This window comes from Chlamydotis macqueenii, chromosome 3 (assembly GCF_036417535.1).
Source record: "Chlamydotis macqueenii isolate bChlMac1 chromosome 3, bChlMac1.mat, whole genome shotgun sequence".
In the NCBI taxonomy this organism is placed as follows: Eukaryota; Metazoa; Chordata; class Aves; order Otidiformes; family Otididae; genus Chlamydotis; species Chlamydotis macqueenii.
In genome coordinates, this window is record NC_141558.1 from 76,183,307 (window position 1) to 76,200,568 (window position 17,262).

General features: G+C 34.6%; 1 protein-coding gene across 1 annotated transcript in view; it reads left to right on the forward strand.

Moving 5' to 3' along the window:
• The window catches only part of USH2A (usherin), a 386,243-nt gene that overhangs the window by 195,430 nt on the left and 173,551 nt on the right, over positions 1 to 17,262 (forward strand). The window contains exons 32-36 of the mRNA XM_086744172.1: positions 2,939 to 3,098; positions 3,581 to 3,752; positions 8,191 to 8,338; positions 13,058 to 13,209; positions 17,129 to 17,262. The exon at positions 17,129 to 17,262 is cut by the window's right edge and continues 29 nt beyond it. Coding sequence (XP_086600298.1) covers positions 2,939 to 3,098; positions 3,581 to 3,752; positions 8,191 to 8,338; positions 13,058 to 13,209; positions 17,129 to 17,262 — 766 coding nt within the window. The remainder of the gene's footprint in view (positions 1 to 2,938; positions 3,099 to 3,580; positions 3,753 to 8,190; positions 8,339 to 13,057; positions 13,210 to 17,128) is intronic.

Below are 17,262 nucleotides of genomic sequence, written 5' to 3' on the forward strand. Positions count from 1 at the left end.
TAACACGTTTCTGGGGAATGCTTGTGGATCCATTTCTAACGTGTTTGAGAGAGATCTGTTTTTCATGTCCACAATTGCCTACATTTGATCTTATGCAAATCATGCAATCAAGCAAATGGAAAACAATGCGTTGTTGCTAGAGGACCTTGACAAACAGTGGCTTTGTAGTTTTAAGGACCTCCTCCCTCCTCATTCACATTCATGTTTGTATCTGTGGTTGTTTGAATCCATTGATCCATTATGAAACACTTTGAACTTTAAACAGGAAAATATCTGCCAAATCAGATTGTGACAAATAATTGCAGCACGTATGATGTAATATGATTTTTATTGTTCAGTTTGTCAGTTTCTGATTTGAACCTTTTAGAAATACTACTTACACAACATTTACAGGCTCATCCAAACCTTGATGAAGTCTATGGAGACATTTGCGTTGACTGCAAATATTGTGCTTTGAGTCTCTAATTTCTGTATTTTCTTCTGCTCCTACTAATGTCATTTCTCTTTCTAGCATTTCTCCTACCAAAATCTTTCAGATTCCATTGAAATTTTGTCCGGAATTTCTGAGACAAAATACATTGGCATTGTTAAATTAAGATGAGGAATAAAAATTTCCTTTGATCCTGGTGACATGTTGCTTTTTTTCCATATTTTATCTTTCTACTCTTTTTCTAACCTCTCCTCTCCTTCCCTCCCCTCTCAGTATGCTTACTGGTTGATCCTAAGGGATCTTGCTGCTAGTATGTCTTGTGTTTCCATTCCTTGTCATTCCTATTCTTTTAAACTTTGCATGTTTCCCTGTCTTGTCTTTTTGCTTTTTCCATTCCAGGCACTGAGAAACACATAGTTACTTATAGTCACTTGTTTTTTCCAGGGAGGGAAATAAAACATTTTTCCATCTTCCATTCTCTTCATTCTTGACAAAGTTCCTCTCTCTTCAAATATAACCAGGTATTTACAGAAACTCATGAATGCAAGCAGTCTCATCAGCTACAGTGTGCATCAAATCAGGATTTCAGTACAAGCTATGTTTTAAAAAAAAAAAAAAAAAAGTGGTTCCTTCATGATGAATTTTCCTTAAAGGAGACAAAAATACCCCTTCCCAACTCCCATCCTGAATCTGTGTGCAAGGAAAACAGTGATCCACCATAAACAAATGGAAAAGGAGAAATCCACTTTTTCTTTTCTCCCTTCCCTTGTGTTATTTTCACTCTGCTAAGTGAAGCCCCACCATACAATTTCAACTTAGAAAGAAGAATGTGCTACATGGAATATGAATTAAATAGGTGCCGCGGATTGCTTTCAGTTGTAAAATCCTTCTGGTCACTTGTTTGCCCACCCAGAACATGGAGTACGTGATACTTGTCTCACAGACTTCCATCTCCATATATAATTTTTGTGGCTTTTCTGATGGTAGCTGCAAGGAACAAGGGATCCAGGGAGGTGTACACTACTGAGGGCAATAGAGTTGGTGCAGTATGTGGATTTTACTTTCTTTGCTTGGCTGACCCAGCTTGAGCACCTGCTCTGGAGTGTGCTTTCCCTCTCACCCACATAAGCACTGCTTAACCCTGGTAGAATCAGTCCCATTATGTTGATTAAACATGTCACTGTGTTACAGACATTCACTTGAATTTTTTTTTTTTTTATTCTTAGTTACAGCATTTTTTTTAACTCACGCTTTGCCATGTGGTCCTAGAACAATAACACTGAGTGATACTGTGTTTTCAGTAAAAGTGCGCGAGTTTATTCTCTTCTCATACAGAGTGGAGTAATCAGAAGGAATTCCATTGCAGCGGGGACTGGAGATATTATATGAGGAGAAAATGAATGAGAAAGAATTTGGGTCTACAACATTTCTACTTTAGTGATGTCTTTGTCATCCAGTTGCAGTTTTTAAATGTGTGCTCGCAAATATTTTTGTACAAAATGATGGTTTGATACTATTTGGCTCTGAAGACACTAGCATTTCTTATGTCTTGCAAAAACCCAGAACTTTTCTGACATACTAAAAATGTGTGTCTATAATATATGCATTTTACTTCTATACCTTATACTATTGCAAAAATTGTAAATTCCTTCTTAAAGGATTTGCTCATTAAAATCTGTGTTTTTTATTTTAATAAAAAATGAAAAAGATTAGAAAATTATGCCTGCTTTACTTTCCTACTGTAATTCTGCTGACAAACATTGCTTTATTAGTATAGGGAAGAATTTATTAAGTTAAATATCTTTTAGAATATTTATTCAGCAAAGATGCTACATTTTATTTACTATTTTCTGCAGTGATTAAAACTCAAGATAACAGTTGTTTTGCTATGGCATTAGACAGATTGTCTTTACTGAAGTATATTTTACAAATGTTTGGCATTTGTGCAGCTGAAGACAAGCAGGCAAACAGAACCACAATATGAATGGTGGCAACAATGAGCTTCCTTTGTGTTCACGCTTATAGTGAAATCTGCATGGTGTGAGTCGTTGTATGCATTGATGCTTGGCATTCATATATCATACAGAACATTTTAAAAAAATATTAATCTGACTGGGATAATGAACTTGTGCCTGTTTTACCATTAATTTGTTTTGATTTAATAATCTTAAAGGTGTTCATTTGCCACTGTAGCAAATTAATATAGTATGTAGCATCTAAGAGACTAACATCTTTATTTTGTTTGTGTGGCGTACATTCCAGTGTAAATGTACTGTACAATAGGGTCATCTCAACCAAAGCATGCCCTGTAGACCTATTAGTAGTCAAAAGTTGCAGTTATTTGCTATTAAATATCTAGCACCTATTTACTCCTCTGGGAAAAATCTGAAACATTTGATACAGCTCCCTCTTCCTCTTGATTGTCTGAATTCATTGCCCTCTGAAAGTTACAGAAAAACAAGGTAAAATTAATATACAAAGTAAATTAATATTCCTTTTTTGTCCTAGATTTAGCAGTTTTTATGCCACACCAGTTTCTGCTCAATGCATGCACGCTTGCTGGCTGTACAAACAGTTCTGAGGTCACCTTGTTTACAGCACAGCTGCCACCATCTCACGTAGATGCCCCGGTCCTGACGGTTTTGGATTCTAGAACAATATATGTACAGTAAGTAAGGATTTCTTCTTTCCTGACAACACAATAATGTATCCGTTTATTCAAGAATTCCACTGAGTTCAATCAGGGGAAGGGTTTGTGACATAAAATTAAATTTATTATGATTAAATGCATAGAAGTGATTAGTTTAGTGGTTCTGTGAACCTTCTGATTATCACTTGCCAACTTAATTTCCATTTTGTCTTTACGCAATCAGTATAACCTACATATGGGCATAGCCTCTGCAAACTTCAGTGCAGGAAATGTTCTGGTGATATGCCCATTTCGTAGCCCCTGCTTTGTATGTTACTGTAATCATTTATTGAGTACAAATACTGCATTAGAGATATGTCATAGATTTATTTTTATGGTTGCACAACTGTATTTTCAAATTCTTAAAGTAAACCTCGCAAAGTCCCCTAAACAAAGGCTTACTTTTTTCAGTGTGGTCTGAATATTTACTGAGCTTGATCATATTTTGCTTTTATTTGCAGATGGGAAGATCCGGTAGAAGTAAATGGAATCCTAGATCGCTATATAATTTACCTTGCCAACAATGAGCAGAATTTTACAAAGTGGAATGTAATCTATAACAACACAGAACTTTTTCTGGATTTTACTATTCAGCAGCTTTCCCCGGGTACTGAATACCTCATAAAACTAGCTGTAAGTTTTAAAGATCTGTAGTAGAGGTGTAAAATGATGAAAATTATTCTGATTTTGTTAACATCTTAAATACTTACTGGTTCATGTGTCTGCTTTTTTAAAATCTCTTCTTTCTGAAACTAAGATGGATGAGCCATCCTGAACAACGATAGGTGTTTTGTTTCAAAACAGACCTTCAAAAAATGTGTGTGTAATTTAAATAGTGATTTTCTTAAAGGGTAAGTTGGATGATAACTAACAGAGAATCATCTAGGAACATATGAAAGACTTAAAAAATGTCTCCTGCCCCCAATTTTTGAGAAAACATTGAATGTATTTAAAAATGTTAGCCTTTAATATTTTTTACTATGATAATTTGCTCTTTTTTTTTTTCATAAACTCTGTGTGTAGAAGAAAATAGCAGAGAAGAAGAGTTCAGTGTAAAGTAGCAATTTGTTTATTCAAAACGTTTTAAAAGACCATGGTGTTTTCCCTGCATTTCTTTATCATTGCTTTTATTTTGTGATGAAATAGAACAGCTTCAGCTCACTAACAAACCTGAAAATATGTGCATAAAAGCATGGGATTGTCCCTTGTTCTAAGCACACTGTTCATTTTATAACAATACCTATATAAGAATATTTGCTTTGATAAATGCCATAGAAAAATATTCTGCTGTTGATTATGAATAAATTTACATTTATGTAGACTGAGTAGGCATTCATTTTTTCTTAACATGCTCTTGAATGTTCTAAATATTATACCACAAGAAATAAACTACCTTCAGGTAATGATAAGGATCTGACTTGAACTTGAAAAAGCAAGGATATTGAGTCTAATTAAAACTTAGATTCATGTTGAAATTAATTCATTTGTGCCTAGATATTTCCGCATAGTAAATTGTATAGCATATAAAATAGCACCATGTCCAAAACTAAGGCAGTACTTCAACAAGGATTTTATCCCTTTGTAAGCATCAGGACTATCAAAAGAATTCATGCTGTCCTTCACTCTGCTACAGCTCTTCTCTGCTCCTGCCCAGCTCCTGTGCATAGAGGCACAAGGGGAGAGGATCAGGGGAGACTTAACAGCTAGGCTCAGGAGAGCAACTGGGACTGCTGCTTTTGGTGGCTCTGCATTGGGAAATGGTTAAAACAAAGTGTTGTGTGGACTTTGTTTATACTTCATAAACGTGTACAGCTTTTCTAAAAGTTACTGAATACATTTTTAGGAACCTTTGATCTTTATATTTCATTTCTCATTTCTTTGTTTTGGTGGGGTTTTTTTTCCAATATTTGCATTGCATCAGTGGTAACCAGAAAGTAAGAAAAGATAATTTCTTCTGGTGATGTAAATGACCAGATTTACCTGGATAAAGTGCAATGTTCCATGATAAGCAGGTTAAAAGATATTAATGTCTTTGCAGCTTTGAAAATGGCAACTCTAAAAGTGCATGAGATGCCCAATATCTTTGAGGTGTGATAGCTTTCTTAAAACATTTGGACCCATTGTATTTAGAACTTGTCAGACCAGTTTCAGAAGAATGTAATATTAGAGATTTACAAGTTATGAAGCTTAAATGTGGCCAAATGTTATACTTGATGAAAGTAAAAAAACCAAACGAAACAAACAAAAAAAAAAACCAAAACCATTCAAATCAAACACACACACCTGGAAAGAAATCAAAATACTTAGTGTTTCACGTATAATTTAATCTGAATTTCAGTAAAACTTTCAAAGTAAAAAGAATAGAATACCTTCAACATTGGAAACTTAACTAAATGCTTCCTTTTTTTTTTTTTGTCAGAATGAAATATTTCTAACAGCTAGAACCTTTTTCTTTTCCTTGTTTCACAGGAAATATTGATTTTGGCTTGTATCCATGCAAAATCTAGTTTTGGTTTATGAGGGAAATTGCAAGTTCAGTTATCAGAAGTTGCAGCTTTGAACACAGGAATCAGGATCTTCATAACTTTCAGCACCTCACAGTCTACTGGCTTTAATGTTCATATGACAGATTAATATAAGTACGTTAAAGTTAACAAAATATTTATCTTTGTGTGCTGTTACCAATTTTCATTATTGATTACTGCCATTTAATATGTAGCAATTGTATTCATAAATGAGTGCAACAGCTTTTACAAGCAAATCTAGTGCTTCTTTCTGAAAGTCAGGTGAAAACTCTTAAGGCCACGTCTCCATGGATTCGTGCAAAGGAATTTGCTTTTACTCTGTTCATGCTCTAAGCTGAATGGATGTGAGCCAGGCCAATATGAAAGCAAATGAAAAACTGAAAGGCTGCATTTAGTAGCTGGGGTGTTACAGCCATTTATATGACTTGAGTGCTTCTGTGATTTAACTGTTAAGTTAATATCTCCTCTCGACTGCGTTGTGTGGTTAAGCTAACTCAGCCACTAGCTGGAGGATTGCTGTGTGGTGTCTTGTTACGTGGTTTGTATCTATCCCTTGGCTTTCTAGGTGCTTTGGTATTTTTGCAGATTTTGCCTCCAATCTGTTTCTCAGTGAAGAATGTCACAAGGAGACACAATCTAGGTATGGGATTTCATGGCTTTGAGTATTACAGGATGTGATTGCCAGAGTGCTATCAATGTCCAGTCCATTTGTATATAATGATCTAAAAATCCCACTATTTAAAATACAGATGAACTTTCTTTTACTGATTTTCATTAGAAGAATCAGAAACTTCATACCCCAGCAAGTTTCAGAGATACAAAAATTGAGCTTCATGAAATTCAAGATATAAATGAATGAGGAGGCTGCTATTACTGAGCCCTTAAAGAAAAAAGTCCTCCACTGCTGAGGAAGGCTGTGTGGAACTTGTTTAGCAAGGCAGTGAGGAATGTATGAGGAAGAAGTCTTCCAGAGCTGGTCTTTTTGGCTTCTTCATGAAGCCAGTAGAAGGGAAATAATTTAAAGAATAGAACGAATGGTCTGCCTTTGCTGGAAGGATGATGTTCTTAAATATTTTCCTTATCAAAATGCTAACAGTTATCTGAGCATCTGCCTAAGCTGACTTTTTTTTTTTTTAAACACTATCATGTTTAAAGCAAATGCCATTTTTGGATGTTGTCAAAACTGAGGTGGCATTCTTTCATCTTTATTTTATAGCCCAAACTATTCTGTAGTTGTGTTTGGAGTGTAATTTCCAGTGAAATCAAAACAATCTTGGTGTATGAAACACCCTCTCATTTACAAACAGTTCTTATTATTACCCATGGGGCTAGTATACACTTTTGGAGCAGGGTAGGAAATACGTTGACTGCTCTCTGATTTGAAACACACTGGGAAATTGAAGCTAATCCTTTCAAATAAAATATACTAGATTGAGAGAAACATTTTATTCCTGGAGATCTGGACAGCAAGGTTATTTTTTCCTTTGTGTGCTGATGATCCAGAGTGGGCTACTTGTCCATTTCAGCACATAGGCAACTCCTAAAAACACAGGTGATCCCAACAGTTTTGATTAAGAGTAGGTCTAATTCTGAATCTTTATTGAATTCAAGTTTCTATTTATTTTATTGCTAAGCAATACAATTAAAAATAAACAATAAACTAAACAAAAAAATCTTTAAATCCGGTATAGAGTTTATATATTCTTGTATCCTTTTTTAACTTCTCTAAGAACGCCTTTTTCTTGTCATTGATCTTAGTGTAAGTAATTGGAAAACCAGCACATGAAAGGACCAGAGCTGTGTAGTGTTATGTTTATGCATGTAAAACTTTAAAAGCCTGTTATATGAAGCAATATGCACATTTTCTTGCAAGTTGTATTGTTTCATAAGCAAGCAAAATGTAAGAATCATGTAATGAATCTTTTCTTCTCTGGTGACTGAAATACGAATGATTTGCCTTACTTTGTTATCCATAAACATGTAATAACAACTGTTACATATCGATTTATGCAAAGTGTTTTTTTCACTCTTTTAATTGCATCTGCATGCCACTCTGTGTGCTGTCATGAAGTGCAGGGCTGTCTGAGTGGCTTTTTTTTCTCAATGACTATTCATCGAGATCATTTAAGTGTGTTGCAAGTTGGTCAGTATATTCTGTGTCTGGAACTTGTGAGAGCTTTTTGGTCAGTTTCAGAAGAGTTGTGCACTGGAAATGATATCTTTTGCACTGTCATTTTCTTTATCTGCAGCTGCAAAAGAAGTGGAAATCAAACTGTGATTATGACTCACAGTCAAATGCCAAATGCTGCAAGTTAAACATTAGTATAATGTTTTAGCTATATTATACCTAGAAATCGTGTCATGAGTAGCACATCTTGTTATTTAAGAAAAGAGGTAAACAGATCTATGCTAAGAAAAGTGTCTTCCATGAAAAGCACACAGTAAGTTTACATATGTAAAAATTATAAAACTTTACAAAAAAAAAAATTACTAATATTTTGGTATTACATTGAAATATGTTTATTTGTTTCGATTAATTTTTTAAGGCTTGCACTGGAGGTGGGTGTTCAATAAGTGAAGCTAGTAGAGCTATAACAGATGAGAGTACACCAGAAGGTGTTCCTGCTCCAAAAGCCCAGTCATATTCATCTGACTCCTTTAACATCTCATGGACTAAGCCTGAGTATCCGAATGGTAAGTGAACTCTTTTAGCCTCAAGTTAAAAAGATGATTAGTAAAGGTAAATTAATATTCTAAATAGCAGCTTATATGTGGTGCTTAATTTTTAATGATCATTTTAGCACATAAAATACCTTAGATAGTATCATTGTCTGTAGCCGAGATTGTGGTTTTCAGCCTATCGTACGATTTCAGTGGCTCAAAAGTGCTCCCTTTTGATAGTTCTTGTGTACTGCATCTCGTTGTTTAATCAGGACAACTGAGCTGAGGAACAGGCATTCTTGGAGACTATCAATCTAGCATGTTCACTTCACCCTCCAATAAAACATTAATTTCTTTTACATTAATTTATATCTAATAATCATTAGATTTGTGTTCTATGTAGTCATCTTGAAGGTGTACATTTCTATGGCTGTGGAAGTTAAATAATGTACTTTCTTTTGTTTAGAAATGTTTTCCATTGTGAAGTATGCATGTGTAAAACTTTTGGACAATTTTCACATTTCTACTGGTAGTGCACAGTATCATATGGCCTTGGAATTCACATTGATTTTATGATCAGGCATGTGACAGTTTAAATCACAGTGGAAGAAGCTATGCAGAAGTCACTGAATTTAAAACAACAGAAATGTTTTTCTTCATTGGCTTATATTGCTATATATAAATTCTTTCTCACTGTGGTTTCACATGTACTTCATTTTTCCCTACTTTCAATTGTGGTGGAGCACATTTTAGTTTTAGTCACTCCAAGGCACTTTAAATGATTCCCCAAAAACTGGTGATTGTAAAGCTACATATATGTAATATTCTGTCAGGTCTTACATGACTGTAAAAAAGAAATAAGAGTATGTCATGTGCTGTTCAATAATGTGTTTGATATAGGGGTTGTATTGGAAGATTTTGCCTCCTAGCCCCTTAGAAACCCTCTAACCCTGTTTCTAAAATTCCAACAGTATTTATGGGAAAGGCTTAAAGGAAAGCAAGGAGGAAGGAAAAAGGAAGAGAGATAAGGGACGGGGAGAGGAAGAAGCAGGGAAGGAAGGTAGGAAGGCTGTCTATGTGGCTTAGTGGCTAAAGTCTGAATAATTTTCAAAGAAATGGGCATTTTTTACATGTAATAGTTCATGTCAGGACCTGATCCTGTTATCCTTGCATTGTGGGCAAAAAAAAATCCCAGTAGTTTAGAGAGTGGCTTAACTAATTAAATACATATAAATATATACCTACATATATTTATATATGCATATCAATAGCAGAGGATGAAGATCTATAGTTTGATAAATAAATTTCCACAAGCTTCCTTTAAAACAACAAAAATTGGGAATATATGACTGAATTTGCCTATCATATCTTGTTGTTAATAGGGCATTTACTATGTATAGCATGGCTCTCCTTTTAAATACAATAAATAGTTTGTTAGGAAACAACTGAGGGTGTTAGTGCACCCTCAGAAAGTTTGTAGATGACACCAAGTTGGGCAGGAGTGTTGATCTGCTAGAGGGTAGGAAGGCTCTACAGAGCGATCTGGACAGGCTGGATCAATAGGCTGAGATGAATTGTACGAGGTTCAACAAGGCCAAGTGCCAGGTCCTACATTTGGGTCACAACAACCCCATGCAACGCTGCAGGCTTGGGGAAGAGCGGCTGGAAAGCTTCCTGGCAGAAAGGGACCTGGGGGTGCTGGTTGACAGCCGACTGAACGTGAGCCAGCAGTGTGCCCAGGCAGCCAAGAAGGCCAATAGGCTTGTATCAGGAACAGTGTGGCCAGCAGAAGTAGGGAAGTGATTGTCACCCTGTACTCGGCACTGGTGAGGTCGCACCTTGAACACTGTGTGCAGTTTTGGGCCACTCAGCACAAGAAGGATGTTCAGTTGCTGTTATCTGACTTCAGCATTTTACTGGTGTATTCTCCTAGTCAGAAGTTCTAATGTAGCTCTTTTTTTTTTTTTTTTTTGCAAAAACACAGAAACTCTTTCCTACTTTTGGCTTAAATGGTTCAAATTTGGTGAATTTCAGTCTACTAGGTGTAAGTAGTACTTTTTGAAATTACTGAACTTGGCTTTGTTTTAGGTGGAAACCTCAGAATTGCAAAGATTTGCATATCATTAATTGTCATCTCCTTAGCAGATCCCTGTGGCCATTCCTTCATTTCCCCCCTCCTTTTATCTGTGATGGAAGTTTCTGTTTATTTCTGTGGGCTGACGAACCTTATTAGCTGTTGCTGATGTTGAATGGATATGTAGGCTGACTGAGGTTTGGACAGCATAGACTTGATATACGATGGAGTCCAACTGATATATATATATGGATATATATGGAGTCCAACTGCTTATCATCAATGAGAAAAAGTTAAGGGGAATTAATTTGCTACTTTTGAGGCCAAAGGTGGCAAACAGTATTAAAGCCTACTTGGCTTCTTCATAAACATGGTGCAATGGGGGGAGGCAAGCTTTGAGATACGAGACCGTCTAGACATCAAAAGCTAATGTTATCCAGACATGGATATTGAATTTCTGGGCCAGTTTAAATTACTTTATGAAAAATCTTAATTTCTTAGAAAATGGAAAATGAAAAATGATAAAATTATTTGTTGAAAGTTGCTTCAGAACTGTCATTTGTGTACCAGGTGTAGAAAAAAAAAAAAAGACATTTCGAAGATGACATGCCAAATATATTTGTAATATGCACATTTTGCTTTGTCTTATTTTCAAACCAACAATAAAATGGTTGATGGGACATGGCCCAGAGGTATGCCACTTTACAGCAGAATCCTCCTCTATTTCTATCACATACATGTCATGTATGTAGATAGTGTAATAGAAGCAATATTGACCATTTGGTTAGAGTGCAAGATACGGAGAGGCTTGTAAAATGGCATGTGGCATCAGACATTCTGTTTTGAGCCTTCACTATTCTAGTGGCCTCAGTAAAGAACCATATATTCCTCAAAAGATATCCATTGTAGTCTTGCCATATAGTTTGAAGTCTGCTCTTTTAAAATCCTTTCACATAAAAAAAAGTGACCTTTATCTCTTTACACCATTGAAAATTTTCCGTGGTTGGTCACTTCTCAAAACTTCAATTTGCTTGTGTACAAGTCATAAATAAAATCAAGTCTTCATCTGGACTGTATCTTCCAAGGCTATATGGAATTTGTATGGGAAATATTAGGCATAGTAAATTTTCTCCATCAGAGTCATATAAAGCAAAGGCAGAAGTAAAATCAAGAGACAGTAGAGGGGATCTACTGTCAATACTGGTGTTCTCTGACAGTACTGGAAGGACTAACAAAAGCTGACAGTGTTGCTCAACAAGCTGCTCCTCAGAGTGGAGATGCTGCAGAGTGCTGTGGTTTTAGGAATGCTTCAAAATAACGGTCCAGTTAATTAGTACTGAGTTACAGTGGGAATCTCATAGATTATGACACCCATATTAATATCCTATGATCTCATTTTGTTTCATTCCCTTATGTCCTTACTATAAATATCAAAGGAATTAATAATGATTTGTCCATTATTTTAAAGGGTTAGTGATACTGGTATAGGTACTTAAAGCACTTCAGTGGGGTTTTTTTGTTTGTTTGTTTGTTTGTTTTCCCCCTTTAAAACCCATCCTTAATGCCAGCATTCACAATTTTCCTCTGAGATAAATATAATATTTTTATATATGTATAAAATTTGTTTATTTAATGTAGGGTAAATATCAACTGTTAATGCCCTTGCTTTACAAGCGACTAGACATGGAAACTCACGGGATTTTTGCTTTAGGAAGCCTGTCAAATGTGGTAGGATGGATAGTGTGAGATTTACCAGGACTTCATCCCACACACACATCTCTGCTGTCTGACTTGAGTTTAGCCTCTCGCTTTTCTAGAAGAGAAAAGAATCAAGGAGTTTGTGAATCACTTTGCCATACTCAGCTCTGCATTGATTTAGCATATAAATCTTCTGAAGTATATACAATTTTATTTACGAAGCATTTCTCCATTCAGTAGAGGGGAAAATCTTATCTCAATTTCAAACAGAATCCTTCTCAATGTAGTTTCGAACAATTCAGTTTTAAGGGAAGGAAAGATGAACTGAACTATATTTTTACAATACGAAGATGTTTTCTATAATGAGAAGATTAGAAGGCATCCTCTGAACTGAACTCACTTCTAATGAGTCCTATAGCTTTGCATTTACTGAACCTAAGATTTCACACTTAAATAGCTTTTTAAGTTATTTTAAGAATATTCAGAAGTGAGAAAGATGATGGAATAGCCCTGAGAAAAAGAATTCCTTTTCAAGCTCAACTTTGAAAGTCTAAGCAAGTCTGTAAAATTCAATCCTTAGTTCATTAAATTCAGAAGTCTGAAGCTGTTAAGATGTGAGGAGGTTGTGTGTGTCTTTCCAGTTCTTGTTTTCATAGCCATATGCAGAGAAGGTTGTGAAACAGAATTGCCTCTGTTTTCCTGATTCCAAGGTGATGTTAGCTGCTGTTCAGAAACAAGTTTGTTAAGGGGTAATCTTTGGAACAGTGTAATTGTTTTCAAAAAATGCAATCTGCTTGTGAGGCTTTCAACACTTGAAGATGGGAGAGGCTGTTTTTCCTAAGTGTTGCTAAAGACTTATCTGCTCGACTATAAAGTGTTTGAAATACTACTACTACCACCCTAATGTCTGTAGCATTAGTTTCCTTCTAAACTCAGTAGCTCTTTAGATATTAAGTAAGTGCTATCACATTGTTTTATAGGTCTTATTACTGGCTATGGATTGTATATGGATGGTGTTCTGATGCAGAATTCATCACAGCTAAGTTGTTATGCTTATGGACTTGCTCCTTGGAGTCTGCATTCCTTCAGAGTCCAGGCATGTACTGCAAAAGGTTGTGCTTTGGGTCCATTGGTGAGTACTGTAATTTGCATTCTGGGAGTGTAATAAATGTCAGATTGCAGTGAATATCAGAGTAAATGGTGATGATTCACTGTGGTCAGTACTAACCCATATGGCAAAATGTGACATTTAAAAAAAAAAAAAATCCTATTTAAGAGCTGCTGAAGATTTGATAGGTCACTGTTAGGCACCGTTCCAAAGTAGAACATAGATACAGTGAAGAAAGGCAAAATTTGAGGCTGAAACAGACATTATTGAAATTAAATACAGTTAATTTGTTTGAAAGGTGCAGATGTGCTTTAGCAAGATTTATAAGGACATATATAAAAAAAGAGTTAGTGTTCCAGTAATGAGCAAATTTCTAGCTGCCTGACTGAAAGGACTGAAGTTAATTTGAGAATTGCAGAAGCCAGAAGTGGCAACAGGAATGGGGAAAATATGGTGATTCGTAAATATCTTTTGAATGCAAGTATGTGATTGAAATATTATGCTGGACATATTTTACCAGTCTTGTACAACATCCCATTTTTTCAGCATTTGAGAATACAGGAATATTAAACTTGACATGTGAAAAACAAACCTTCAGCAGCACTTTTATTTTGTTAAAGTTTTTTAGATGTATAGCTGAACTGATAAATGAGTATGGTTTCATAGTACTGTAGCTGATTAATAATGGGAATAGTATCTATTATGCTTGGTTTTGTTTTCAAGTATAATTGAGAAAGAGACCTGTATTAATTCTGAGATTTAATTTTTTGTTTATATGTGCACTTTTAATTTTGCTAACAAGAAAAGGAAGAAAAAAGCAAAAAAAAAGGGAGAATTGGGGAGTTTTCATGTTCTTCTGCTTATTTTTCTGTCATAATTTATAATATTACTATATTGTGCTCTGGAAAGAATGTCCAGGTTTTATTTTGATGGTATAATTCGTTAGTCACATTTCCAATATTCTTTCCAAGATTGCTTTCTTTCAAATGCTGGTAACATCATCTATCTGTAGAAGAAGACTAGACTTTATAACCATTAAACATTTTATAGCTTGCTCTACTTTGAAGGATATTTACTCTTAAGAGCTTGAATGGCTTTTTGCCAGTTTTTCTTGTACGTTTTTTACAACTTCACATATACCCTAAAAGCAAACCTTGTTTTCAGGTGTTTGATGTACAATAACTTAATCTATTGTGTTAGTAGTGATGTTTAAGACAAGTCGTTACCAGACTTTGCATACAGATGAAATATGTGTGTTTTCAGTACTTCTGTCAGATCAAATAGGCATCAAAAGGACAGAACAGAATGACAGTAGTTAGGATTTAGAAAAATATTTTTAGGAGCCTTTTTGCACATCTCCACTGAACTGTGGACTCGTAACTTGTCTTTTGAAATAATTCTAAGTAGGGGTCGCTGTAGCTGATAACCGTCTGCATGCCATGATCAGTACACAAACTGTTTTAAAGCCAGTGATCCATCTCTAATCACAGGAATTGAAGCACATCTTTATTTAGGCTCACCTAAGTGCTGCCAGGAAGTTAAAGCACTACATCTTCATTTGATTTTTTGAAATATTTTTATATCAATTACAGAATAAATCCAGCACGTAAAATAAGCGAAAAACCAAATGTTTTGCCTTTACTCTAAATAGCATGGGAAACACCTCCCAGCAGTAAACTGATACACTTCCAGCTATTTTCGTTGCTGATCTTGTGCTTAATGTGTCCTAATCGATGAACAAATGCTATGTGACTATCCTAAATATGGGATTTCTCCAGCTTATGTTTCTGAAAGTGGCTCTGAAGATCTTAATTGGTTATGAGAGCATTAGCAGTTACTGTGTTTCAATAACTTTTTTATTTGGGTTAGATAGCTTTTGTTTAACTTTTTTTTTTTCAGTGATTTTAATTTGTTTTCAAGTAAGATGCAAATCAGTAACATGTAAATTGAGAAATGCTAAATTTTAATCTCTTTCTAGTAAAGCCAAGATACTGCTTTTGTGTCTGTTCTAATTGTTTTTTGTTGCTTAAAGAGGAATAAAAATATGATTTATCAAGAAATAGTGTAACCTCTAATAGATTCTTCAGAGGGATTTGGGAGATCTGAAATTCTGCTGGTTTTAAAATGTGGTCTTATAAATATATTGTAAATAAATGGAAATTGTCTGCACTGAATATTTGTCATCTCAATACTCTGCTATTAAACTTAAATCTCAGGGTTTTAGCTTATATGTATGTTAGCCCTTTTTTCTGAACTTAGATGGATAACAATATTTTGTTATCTCAAGGATAACAATATTTTCCCAATATTATTATTGCTATTCTATGATTTAGTGTTACTTATATGATAGCAGAGTGTTTTTATTAAGTTGTTAATAAATACATCTGAAAATATCACAGAATTGTGTATAAAGTTATGTTTAGAAAAAGAAATATGAAACGTTTTTTGTGCCATATGTTTTACAGAAACTACTATTTTCAAAATACACTGCAGAGGTGAGCTGAGAGGTTACTACATGTACTGATTCCGAACAGTGTTTCAATATTTTTTTTATACTGAAAAGAATAGCTGGTTTAAAGAGAAGGCTAGAGATACAATACAGCTGTTGCATCTGTTTAGAAAGTGGTAGAGATTGCTACAAAATCATATTGTTTTAAGAATATTTTAGTCCTCCTTAGCAGAAGAAAATAGGTAGTATCAATTTCTCCATGTTTCTGATGTGGTGAAATCGGAGTACCTGCACTTGGCAGCACAACTTTACAGTAAATTATTTGAGTTTAGAAAGCACAGTTTAGTAAAATTCTTCCATAAGGATGTTTTTGAAATATCCAAATAATCAATCTGGAACTGATCCAATAAATTGGTGAAGCATTTGTTTGTCTTTAAGTATGTACTTTGTCCTGTTGACTTTACTGCAACTGCTCATCTATTTGAAATACAATAGAATGTATAAATACAGAAGCACATGTAGTGATATTGATGCAGGTAAAAGATACAGCCTGGCCCTTGTAAACAATAAAATTTCAAAATTTTACATGCTAAAAAGCAAAACGTTCATGTTTGAAGGACAGAGGAAGTATGTTTGGTTATTTTAATGACAGAGCAGGTGTGGCAGATTAAAAATAACATTTATTAGCACTCCCATGAACTTGCAGCTGAGAGGCGCTTAGAAAGGTGTGAAACCATCTTATACCTTAGAAAACATCAAATAAATAATATAGGAGAAACAAACTTGTTGCCATAAATAACGTGATAGCAAATTATTTTTTTTTCCATAGTACTGAATATTTACTACAAGTTGTGAAATTTAAATACTAAATTTCTATAATGTTGAATGAATATTTATTTATTTATATGAAAAACCTTTCATATTCATTACATTTTCTAGTTCTTTTATCATATTTTGTTTTCTTTTAAAGATCTACTTTTTATTGCAACTTAAATTTGTTAGGTGAAATTAGAGGTTAATTTGGGGAGCAACCAATATTCCACAAAGGATATTTTTTCTCTGTAAAATATCTATAATAATTTACTGCAGTGTGTAAACACGTTCCTTACAGTTGTCTTTTAAAATGCAGAAACTAAAAAAATCTGTGATTTTCTATTGGTGCTTCCTCCCCTAATGCTAAGCTGATATCATTGATCCACATGAGGTGTAATGGTGTTTTCCAGAAATGGATCTTTCATTCTTTTCTAGTATTTTTCTCTTGTTCCTTAAAGAGGTCTCTGTATAAAATATGTTACTTGCTGGACAGCTTCAAACAAGTGTAGATGAAAGGAAAGTAAAATACTTAAGGATGTGTGATTAGGATGTCTGCAGTGTTAGTTACATTTTTTTTTTTTTTTCCAAAAGAAATAACTTTTCTTAAAATTTTGCATTTCTCATTCCTTCTCTGTTTATAAACTAAGGCAACAAAATTTAATCTCGTGCTCGAACTTACAGGTAGAAGCTCGGACTATGGAAGCTTCCCCTGAGGGAACAGTTGATATATTTGCTACTGTTGATGGGTCCAAAGAAGTTCAATTAAAATGGCTTGCCCCAAATAAACCTAATGGAGAATTGACCTACACAGTCCT